Here is a 12,309-nt window from a genome sequence, read left to right on the forward strand (position 1 = left end):
ACAGGTAAGTAAGAGGTAAAGGGCTCCTTTATAGTCTTTTTTCTCTTAAAATTACAGTATCCTCCAAAGTGGTATTTTGTTTCTTAAAATAGTAAATATCCCCAAAAGTGGTATTTTGAGGCAGCAAACTCTGTTCCCCTTAGTGGGAATGTTTTATAAACTGTGCTGTCCAGTACCATAGTCACTTGCCACATGTGGCTACTGAGTACTTGAAATATGTATTGGTAGAAGGTGAAAGATGAAATAGTGAAGGCTGGAGACCAGGATGCAGGACACAGGCTTTATTTAAGAGAAGAGTGCCAGCTGCTTCCAGAGAGAGAGAGAGAGAGCGTGGAAAAGAGAGAGCGCGGAAGAGAGGGAGGGCCGGGGTACAAACACTTCTTAAGGGGAGGATAGGGGACAGGCCTTAGGGCACTCAGCACATGCTGATTGGTGGTTTCATGCAAGGCCTATGATTAGGGACCTAGGGACTTAGGAATCGGGGGCTTAGGGTATTTGGCAGGTGCTGATTGGTGGTTCAATGCTCAGGAATGTCTGGCTGCAGGTGGAGTTTACATCTGTCCATCAGTTGGAGGAAGGGAGGATCTATCAGAAGGAACCAAAATTTAAGTTGGATTTTATATTATTTTTAAATCTTTTTAAACTGATCCAAAATGGATCATGAGCTTTTAAAAAATTTCTTGATTGATGAGAGAGGGAAAGAGAGAGAAAGAGAGGCCAATTTATTGTTCCACTTATTTATGCATTCATTGATTCATTGTTTTTTTCTTGTATATGTCCTGACCTAAGATCAGACAATTGAATTTTATTTTTATTAATTGAAATTTAAATAGTTTTATGTGATTAGTGGCTACCATTGGACTCTACAGGTCTAAGATTTACACAGTCAGATTCGTGCCCCTAGCTCCGAAGCCACATGACCCTTCATTTGCATTAGCAGAATCCTGGGGTTTGCTCTATTTTTTTTTTTAAATATATTTTATTGATTTTTTACAGAGAGGAAGAGAGAGGGATAGAGTGTTAGAAACATCGATGAGAGAGAATCATCGATCAGCTGCCTCTTGCATACCCCCTACTGGGGATGTGCCCGCAACCAAGGTACATGCCCTTGCCCAGAATTGAACCCGGGACCTTTCAGTCCACAGGCTGACGCTCTATCCACTGAGCTAAACTTGTCCTGGCCTGGGGTTTACTCTTGAGGAGTAGGTAGATTCCCTCCCTCAGCTCAGCAGCCAAATGACTATAGCTTCTTAATATGACTTAATATTATGCTTGGAATTTACTCTTTAGAGAAGTGCTGTCTATTAGTACTTTTTGTGGTGATGGAAATGTTCTCTATCTGCATTGTCCAATGTAGTAACCACAAGTGGCTGTTGAGCACTTGAAAGTGTATTATGTGACTGAAAATTTGAACTTTTGGTTTTATTTAGATATAATTAATTCAAATAGCCACATGAGGCTAGTGGCTACTGTATTGGATAGCACTATTGTAGGGAGATTCAAAACTGGAGTCAAGGGCTCCAAGCATAGCTATGGGCAGAAGTGAGACCTTATACTGAAAACAATGAGTGCTTTACATAGTGAGTGTGGGACCTTCCAGTAGACTGTCTTTCTTGGCTCTCAGAATGCTTTTAGCCTGTTTTATTTATTTCAGGCAGGATGGCTGGATTTCTCTCTTGGATGATTGATTCAACTAGGAGAATAAACTGATCTTTGAAGGGGTCTCCTGATGAAATGGCCAGTCCCTGTCTGGTTACTAGACAGTGAGGCTCACTTTTGGTAAACTTCCCCTCATACACAGATATTCCAGTTGACTTCTTAATTGCTTCACTCTTGAAGATATATAGATAGCCACAGATCACTAGACATTTTCAGGAAAAATGTTTAACATAAAAGACAGAAACCAAAATACTGAAAACCTTCCATTGAAACAAAATGGGCCACATTCATAGGAGTGACAAACAGAATGACTTCTCAGTAGCAGCATAGGAAGCTAGATCTTAGAACCACATCTTCAACAACTAAGGGAATATTTACATCTTTCTGTACTCAAACTATCAGTCAGGTATGAGGTAGAAAAAAGATAGTTTCAAACATGCAAAGTCTCAGAAATTTTAACTCTCATGTAGTTTTTATTAGAAAGCTAGCAGAGTTTGTGCTGTATCAAAATGTGGTAGTAAATGAAGAAAGAAAAATCCTTCATGTTCAAGATCAATAGATTTGCAATAGGCTTAGAGAGCAACCAGTCGGGTTGGAGTAGAGTGGTTGTCTTCAAAAAGAAAAAGAAATAAATTAATAAATGACTTGATGTCTTTGTCAGTATGGAGAGGATTTTGTCAGAGAGATAGAAATTAATAATAGGCATACAGAAACTTATGCAAATGAAGAATGAGGCAATTAGTCACTTCAGACAAAACAAAAACTTCCAAGAGAAAGAAAATGTGCTCTAACTTATGTGGTTCATCTGTGAATACTTTCTTACTCATAATAGTGTAAATATTCTATTTTGATTTAATGAAAAATTGTGTTATAATAATAATACTAAAAATAAATATTTATATAGCACTTACTGTGTTCCAGACATTGTTGACAATGTTTTATATGCATTCATTCGTTTTTATATGCATTAATTCATTTTTTATAAACAGGTACTGTCATTGTACCTCATTTTATATACGAGGAAACAAGGGCATAGAAGTTAAGTGACTTGCCTATGGTCATATGCTAGCAAGTGGTAAAGGCCAGTTTCAAACCAAGGATATCTGACACCAAAGTTTGTGCTCTACCCACTATGCTATACTTCTGAAGAGGGAGGAAGTATGTTTCTGTGAGTTTATGGTTATTGGAGATGGGAGGATGGTGGTAGTGGTATTTATGATATATGAAAGTGGTGGTAGTTATAAAATAAGAATTATAAATTCTGGGAACTCATACAACTTAACAAAAGGAAGATAACCCAGTCAAAAAATGGGCAATGGATCTAAATAGATACTTTCAAAATAAGACAGAAGGAAGGCCAAGAGGCATATGAAAACATGCTCAAAGTCACTAATCATCCAAAAGATGCAAATCAAAACGACAATGAGGTACCATTTCACACCTGACAGAATAGCTATCATCAGCAAATCAACAAATGACAAATGCTGGAGAGGATGTGGAGAAAAAGGAACCCTCTTGCACTGCTGATGGGAATGCAGACTGGTACAGCCACTGTGGAGAACAGTATGGAGTTTCCTCAGGAAACTAAAAATGGAATTCCCATTTGACCCAGTGATGCCACTTCTAGGAATATATCCCAAGAAACTAGAAACACAAATCAGAAAGGATATATGTACCCCTATGTTCATAGCAGCACAATTTACCATAGCTAAGATTTGGAAACAACCTAAGTGCCTATCAGCAGATGAATTAAAAAACCGTGGTACATCTACACAATGGAATACTACACTGCGGTAAAAAAGGAGTTATTAAAATTTGCAACTGCATGGATGCAACTGGAGAACATTATGCTAAGTGAAATAAGCCAATCAGCGAAAGATAAATATCACATGATCTCACTCATTTATAGAATATAATGAACAACATAAGCTGATGAACAAAAATAGATCAAGAGACAAGAGAAACATCAATCAGATCATCAAACCTTAGACAGAAGGTAGTGGAGCGTGGGGATAAGGGGGAGAGATCAACCAAAGGACTTGTATTGACACAGACAACAGGGGTGTGAGGGCATGTGTGGAGGGTTATTGGGGGGATAATAGGGGAATAAGGACACTTTAATAAATTTAAAAAAAGAAATCTAAATCCTCTTTTTCCTTAGTAAGATTTCAACAAAGTCTGTAATTGAAAAATAAAAAATAGGATAGTAATAAAACCATGTTATTTATAAATATGAAGGTAAATAACAGAAAACCAAATACAAGCCTTCAATGAGGGACTGGGTCTTGGTGATTGGAGGTGATGGAATGGAGAATTACTTTTTAAAAATATGTTCTTATGTATTTTAAAGAGGGAGGGAGATTGAAATAGAGAAAGAGAAAAATACATCAATGTGAGAGAGAAAAATCGATCGGTTATCTCCTGTACATATCCTGACTGGGTATCGAATCTGCAACCTGGACATGTGCCTTGACTGGGAATTGAACTAGTGTCCTTTTGACACATGGGACAACACTCAACCAATTGAGCCACCCTGGCCAGGGCTAGAATTAATATTTTGTTATCAGTTTTATAATTCTCTGTGACTTTTAAAACCGTGTACATGAATTACTATTATAAAAATTGAATTTACAAAAGAAAATAATTGATCATAATTTAATTTGGTAATATAATAATTTTTTTTTAGTTTGGAAAGATAGCAGGATACATCTTAATTGGTACTGTGTTATTAATTCTAATAACTCCAATGCTCTAATTTTTATTTTCAATTAAATTTTTCAGTGGTCAAGTCAGATCTGATAACTATTAGATTTATCTAAAAAATGGTTCTCCTTTATACTTCCAATGATAATTACTTCTTAATGTATTTTACTTACTGTTTTTTTTATTGATTATTTTGGTATGTATTGGTAGGTTATGTGAGCTCATAAAACAAAATACTTTTATTACAATTTTTGAGAGATACTTATTTAATATTACTCACGGTGACTGCAGTTAACCTTTGTAAATTTGACTTACTACTTCCTTACCACTCATTATCTATCCTTTTTATATAGCAAACTTTCTTTCACATAGTATTTCACCCCTCATTATTGTTTTTCTCTCTGTCAGCAATGAAAATAACTTTTCAGGATATTATCTTAGTTGAATTGACCATTTAAATATTATTTTATTCTAATTGGCCTACCCTCATACCTTTCAACAAATTCATTTTTTCTATATTTAAATACTTTTGATTAGCTTTCCTCCAGTGTTTAGCCCAATGAACTTAGTGGTTCTGATGAAATTACATTAAAGAATTACATGAAATTTAAAATATATATATATATATATTTCCTTGAGTTTTTTTACAGAGAGGAAGGGAGAGGGACCAGAGAATCAGAAACATCCATGAGAGAGAAACATTGATCAGCTGCCTCCTACACACTCCCTACTGGGGATGTGCCCACAACCAAGCCACATGCCCTTGACCGGAATCCAACCTGGGACACCTCAGTCCACAGGCTGACCCTTCATCCACTGAGCCAAACTGGTCAGGGCACATGTGCCACTACAATAAATATATTTCTTTTTGCTTTTTTTCTAATAAAGGCAACTCTCATAAGTTGTAAATTTTATATTGGTTACTGGTTTGTACATTGTACTGTTAACAAGGAAACTTTAGTGAAATACAGAATAATTAATGTAGTTTTTCTAATAAGAGCAGAGACAGCAATAGAACTTTAGTTGGTATCAGTGTTATCAGATTTTTTTTCACCTAGTGTCAGAAGTACAAATTAAGTATGCAATGTTTCTATCATGTTCGTGGTGTCTCAGCATAATTTGAAGTTATTAAAATGTAAGTAAATTGGTAGATAGCATTTATTTTGGACCTATATAATTAAACTTTTCTCCATTATTTATTGACAGATATGTTTAAAGGGTAAAGTACACATATTTAAATACTTAAGTATCCAAGCATGTTGCAGAATGGATAAGAAACCAGATTCTCTGGATCTTCCATCATTGAGTAAAAGAATGCCCTCCCAACCTCTCACAGACAGGTAATGTAATACTCTTACAGTCTTGTTTCATGATTAATATATTCTCTTTATATAAAAGATATTTATTAATCTTGAGTGTACTGAATATGTTTAGGCTGATTGTTTCAGTGTTAAATTCAATAATTTTTTGAAGTGAAATATTATGATCATAGAATGAACTTCTCGAATCCTAGAATCAACTTGTAATTTTCTCAAAAAATTAATTATTATTAAAGATTTAGTAGTAGCATGTAAACATTTACATTATAGTGCAGAAATACCAATTTCTCAGTATCTGACAATTATTACTCCTATGATCACCCTATTATACCTTTTTAATAACTATGTAGTAGAAGTTGATTTTGACCTGGATTTGGTGGAAGATCCAGGCATTTTTGAGTGCTTCCTTACTTTATATTTTTTGTATCTAGATCAAAGATTATTTATCATCAATGTTTGGTATTATATTGATGTTTTTATTCTCATGAGATTTTTAAATGAGAGATTTGATGTTTTTAATTTATATTTTAAAGATGTACATTGGTCTAATTATATGAAAACAATTCCATCCAGCAGTATGGAAAATAATTGGGATGGGGTGAGACTATATTAAGGTTTGACATTGTATTTATGACAAAATTTAGACTACTTGGAATGGCAGTATAATAAGTACTGCTGTTAATAGTGCAAGTCTTGGAATTCCCAAATAGGACTTTTTCTTGAATTTTTTCCTGCTGCCTAAGTAGAATTAAGTATCCAAACATTAAATTTAGTTCCTAAAGATTCTTTTGTTTAATGTTATGGATGATAGTGAACCAAACAATTGATAAAAATTAGACTTAATTCATATTCTGTGCTCTATTAGTTTGCTTTACATTTATTTAAAAATGAATTTACTTTAGTAACAGCATTTATTATCAGTCATTTATTTATTCTACAAATATTGGTAGCATGCCTACTGGTTCAGGGTATGTTTTGTTGGATGATATACATATTGGTCTTGGCTTTCATGTAGCTCATAGTCTAATGGAAGAGTCAATTAATAAACAAAGCAAGGGAACACATGACACATAATTTCAAATTTCCTTGCTATAAAGGGAAGGAACATGTTTTAGGAGTAAAGATAGGAAATGTCTCCTTGATATGGACTGGTTTAATTTAAGACCTGACAAGAGGAAAATTAGCTATGAAAAGAGTGAGGGGAAGAACATTTCAGACACAAATAATGACATGTGCAAAGGCCTTAAATTAGGAAGAGGCTTGGGTATTAAAAACTAACCCTAGCCTATTTTGTTCAGTGGTTGGAGCGTCAATCCTCCTACTGAATCGACCCCAATTCAGGGACACAAATCCAGGTGTCTCTCACATCAGTGTTTCTCTCTCTCTGTCTCTCCCCCTCCCTTCCACTCTGTCTAAAAATGAGAAAAAATATCCTTAGGTGAGGATTAACAAAATGAAACAGAACAGAACAGAACAAAAAAGTAAATGGAGGCAGGCATGGTTGAAGCAGAGTGGCTAAAGGCTAGAATGGTATGTGTTGATTCTGGTTAGTAAGGACTCAAGTTACGTGGGGGCTTTTGAAGCTGCGCTAATGAGTTTGAATTGTATTTAAATTACAGTGGGAATTCATTGGACAGCCAGGGAATGACATGATCTGATTTATGTTAAAACAACAACAACAACAAACCTATCTTCGCTTATATAGGGAGAATAGATTGGAAGTAAACAAAGATAGAAATAGTGGGACTAGTTAGGTTGTTGCAGTACTTCCAAGAGATCAAGGGATCTTCAGTAAGGTGATTGCAGTAGAGGTGAAAAGGAGTGGATAGAGTTGAGAAATATTTTGGAGAAGTCTCTAGCAGCGTGACTCAATAAAATGTGATGTGAGTCACATGGAATTTTAAATTTTCTTGTAACCCATGCAAAAACAAAAGTAAAAAAGAAGCAGGTAAAATTAATTTTAGCAATACACATTATTTAACTTAGATAAAAATATTTCAACATCTAATTTAAATAGAAAAATTAGTGAGTTTATTTCACATTCTTTTTTCCTATTAAGTCTTTGAAATCTGGTGTGTATTTTATTTACATTTACAGCATGCCTCAATTTGGACTAGCTACATTTAAAGTGCTCAATAGCTATATACTCCTGGTGGCTGCTGTATTGGACAGTGCAGGTCAATAGAGTTTACTTATGCTTTGGCTCTTGGATGTGGTAGCCTCCCACTCACAGCTTATATTGAAGAACCTAGAAAAATTCTTGTACGTATGTACATTTCACACTCATGCCCTTGCCTATATTGTTCTTACTACTCATAAAACCCTTCCTTCTTGCCGAAACTGGTTTGGCTCAGCGGTAGAGCGTCAGTCTGCGGACTGAAAGGTCCTGGGTTCAATTCCGGTCAAGGGCATGTACCTTGGTTGCGGGCACATCCCCAGTGGGGGGTGTGCAGAAGGCAGCTGGTTAATGTTTCTCTCTCATCGACGTTTCTAGCTCTCTATCTCTCTCCCTTCCTCTCTGTAAAAATCAATAAAATATAAAAAAACAAAAAACAAACAAACAAACAAAAAACCCTTCCTTCTTGACTAGTTTGAAAACTGTTCATTCTACAAAGGTAGGCATTACAATAGTTAAGTATGTCCGCTTTTGGAGTCAGACATAAGATACCTGTAAAGCCCTTCTCTGACTCTGTGTTCTTGTGCCATAATGTCTCTGGTCCTCTATATTCTTTTTCTTTTGCTCCTTAGTTTTCTTATATGTAAATAAAAAAGTAATATGGATGATGTCAGGATTAAATGAAATAATGTCTATATAGCACTTAACACAATGCCATACCCAAAATAATTCCTTAACAAATAGCTTATTATTATCATTATCATCTTTTAGAAATACACAGATGTATTTTAATAGTACATAGTATTATTGTGCAGTAGAGTCAGACGCATTTCAGCTCTAATCACGGTTTAACCTCTTAATTACTCTATGGACTGTGTAAGGTATTTAATCTCTCTGAGCTTTTTTGTTTAAAATGTTAATAATACCGCCGAAATCAGTTTGGCTCAGCGGTAGAGCGTATGTCTGCGGACTGAGGGGTCCCGGGTTCAATTCCGGTCAGGGGCATGTATATTGGTTGCGGGCATATCCCCGGTTGGGGCGTGTGCAGGAGGCAGCTGGTCGATGTTTCTCTCTCATCGACGTTTCTAGCTCTCTATCTCTCTCCCTTCCTCTCTGTAAAAAAATCAATAAAATATATTTTTTAAAATGTTAATAATACCCATTTCCTAAGCTTATTATAAGTGTGTGATTGGCAATTGATAGTAACAAAATAGTTATGGAGGTATAAAGTACAGCATAGTGAATATAGTCAATAATATTGTAATACATATGTATGATGCCAGGTGGGTACTGGCAGTATTGGGAGGCCATGTTGTAAAGTATATAATATTCTAACCACTATGCTGCATTCCTAAAACTACCGTAGTACAAAATAAAATTAAATGTAAATTATAATTGAAAAATAAAAAATTAAAATAATGAAAATAATAGATTTTTAAAAATAATTTTGAAACCCACACTTGAAAGTACAATGTAGGGCTCAATTTTATATAAATCTGAAGTATCTAATAATAATAAAAATAACAATGCTAATAGTAATATAAAAAATAAATGTGTGTGCCTTGGTTTGGCTTAGTGGATATAGCGTTGACCTATAGACTGAAGGGTGCCGCGTTCAATTCTGGTCAAGGGCACATGCCTGGGTTGCAGGCTCAATCCCCAGTAAGGGGAGTGCAGGAGGCAGCCAATTAATTATTCTTTCTCATCATTGATGTTTCTATTTCTCTCTTTCTCTCCCTTCTCTGAAATCAATAAAAAATAAATGTGTGCTTGGCAGCTAGTTCAGTAAATGATATTCAGTAAATGTTATAATTTTTCCCCGTGGAAAATTTTAGAAGCTTTATTATCCTCATTTGTAAAACGATATAGTGCACAAATTACATAATGTAAGGATTAAAAGTAAAATATAAAGTACTTAACACAGTGTAGATGCTCAACAAATATTAGCAGTTATTGCGTCTTTTTATCCTTCAAGACTAAGCACAAATGCCCTTTTCTTGGGTGAGGCCTTTCCTAACCTTACAAGGAGAATTAATTTCTCTTTTCTCACAGCATTTTATATTTACCTTTGTCATAGTCTTTGAGACATATAAATATACTTATTTCACCTGTGGTCTGGGAGCCCTTTGAGGTCAAACATTTTTTAATTCATCTCATCTCAAGCATTCAGCATAATGCCTCATAGTTGGCAATTGCTTCCCTAAGTTTATTAATATACTCCAGAAAAGTTTAAAGATCAGTTTGGGGGAGGATATATAGCATAGTGATTAAGATCAGGGACTTTAGTGTTAGTCTAGGGATTAAATTTAGACCGCTATTTGCAACTTGCATGTCATTGGGTAAATTGTTCAACCCTTTCCCAACTCTGTTTCCTCATCTGTAAAATGAGAAAACACCAACAATCTGCTAGAGTTTTTACAAGGAATATATGAGGTATTGTCTTTAGAGCACTTAGCCCAATTCCTGGCACATGCTAAGTGGTCAATATAGGGTGTTTGATAAATTTGCAAATTGAAGTGAAAAAAATTACTTCGCTACCTGGTGACATACTGTGTATTCAGAAATTTGCAAAGACAGCTCTGACCTCACACCAGAAAAATTATTTATTCAATGCTTTGCAAACTTTGTTTTATATTTTCTCTTTTTTCGGTTATTAAATGGACATTATTCATAAAGCTAAAGCATATTTTTAGAGCTAATGAAGAAGAAAGTATGAATTAAAATTTAAAAATATTTCATCATTTGGCCTAGCTGGTTTGGTTTAGTGGATAGAGCATCAGCCTGCAGACTGAAGGGTCCCAGGGTTCGATTCCAGTCAAGGGCACATGCTCAGGTTGTTGGCTTAATCCCCAGAAGGGGACAGCCAGTCAATGATTCTCTCTCATCATTGATATTTCTCTCTCTCCCTCTCCCTTCCTCTCTGAAATCAATAAAAATATATTTAAAAATATTTCATTATTCTATGGTGAAATTTGTCAAACCAATGAAAAAACAGTAAGATACTGTATCAAAATGATTTTGTAGCAGGGCTATCTGCTTTTCTGAATCTCTCAGGAGAAATTAAAGCATATTATTAACAATTGACATTTTATAACAGAGCACATGAAGGAAAAATATTTCATGAAGGTCATGAATAAAGTGTTTCGTTAGGAAGGTTCCTGACATTTCCCCCCTTGTCCTTAAGGATCTTAGACATCAAAAGTGTATATTCTGTATTATATAGGAAAATTTTAGGTCAAGTCTGTATTATCTATTTAAGAAGAAAACCCTGACTGTTCTTAGAATTTCTGTTTCCATAGTATGGAAGATTTTTATCCAAATAAAAATCCTGGCCCTGACTCTGGAATTGGAAGTGATAATGGAGAAAAACGATTATCTGCAACCGAAGTGAGTATTTTTTATTGCTGATCTATTTTATTTCAAAATTTTATTAGAGCTTTGAAATAGACACTGTCACATGCTTATTTTGTTTAAAAGTATGATGATTATTACATTTTATGAAATCAGACATGTACATTTTTAAACTCATAACAGTAAACCTTAATGTACTAATTTTTGGTTTGAAAACTGGATATGTAAAGCAAATATTCTATACTTCATATGTGAACTTAAAGCAACTTAATTCTTAATCGTATTTTAAAATGTCTCATTGGTACTTGGTTTTTATTTTTTTTAGCCATCAGATGATGACACAATCAGCCTTCACTCTCAAGTCTCAGAATCAAATAGAGAGCAGACATCAAGAAATGATAGTCACTCCGTTGGAAGTAAACCTGATTCTCAGAAAGGTAATCCATATGGTGTTTGCTATATTTATTTTATGTACATAGCCCTTATAAAAATGGACTTTGAAAAATATTATCTTTGGCCAATTTTTTTATTGGGAAAACACACTTTTATTCTAAGCAGTGTCAGAACTAACTATTCATATTTTTAAATAAATATTATTTTATACTTAGACCAGGAGGTGTATGATTTTATTGACCACAACACAGAAGATGTAGCAGTTCCCGAACAAGGAGATGCACATATTGGATCCTTTGTCTCTTTCCTTAAGGTAAAGAAACAAATATTAATAACATGTTCTCCTTGACCTCACAAAAAATGGACCATACAATTTAAAATGATAACTTTCTTTTATATAAGGGAAAAGAAAAAGGTCCTGAAAAATCTCAGAAAAATGAAGAATTAGGAGATGAGAAAAGGTAAGCACACACAAATTCTCAAATGGAAATGTTACTTATAAATATTTGAATTATATTTAGATATTCCTACTTGGAAGAATATAATTTTTGTTGATTTACCCATTAGATTTAGGTAATTTGTGAATACTTTATTTGCTTGCATTCCTCAGTTAAACTGAAAATTCTCGTAAACATTTAAATTGTCATTTATACATTGTTTTTCCCCTCTGAAGTATAATAATAATGTCTTCTATGATTATTACTGAGAAAGACTGTACCTTTACATACATTGCCTCATTTAAACTACTTAATAAGTCTTTTAAATAGA

The 12,309-nt window shown here is 34.3% G+C and overlaps 1 protein-coding gene across 4 annotated transcripts in view; it reads left to right on the forward strand.

The window, feature by feature from the left end:
• The window catches only part of LRCH2 (leucine rich repeats and calponin homology domain containing 2), a 123,240-nt gene that overhangs the window by 51,387 nt on the left and 59,544 nt on the right, over positions 1 to 12,309 (forward strand). For all 4 annotated transcript variants that reach the window (XM_084870283.1, XM_084870282.1, XM_084870281.1 and 1 more), the window contains exons 6-10: positions 5,569 to 5,702; positions 11,097 to 11,184; positions 11,474 to 11,585; positions 11,757 to 11,854; positions 11,944 to 12,002. In XM_084870283.1, the coding sequence (XP_084726409.1) occupies positions 5,569 to 5,702; positions 11,097 to 11,184; positions 11,474 to 11,585; positions 11,757 to 11,854; positions 11,944 to 12,002 (491 nt within the window). The remainder of the gene's footprint in view (positions 1 to 5,568; positions 5,703 to 11,096; positions 11,185 to 11,473; positions 11,586 to 11,756; positions 11,855 to 11,943; positions 12,003 to 12,309) is intronic.

Source organism: Pipistrellus hanaki (genome assembly GCF_964339955.1).
Source record: "Pipistrellus hanaki genome assembly, chromosome: X".
Classification (NCBI taxonomy): Eukaryota; Metazoa; Chordata; class Mammalia; order Chiroptera; family Vespertilionidae; genus Pipistrellus; species Pipistrellus hanaki.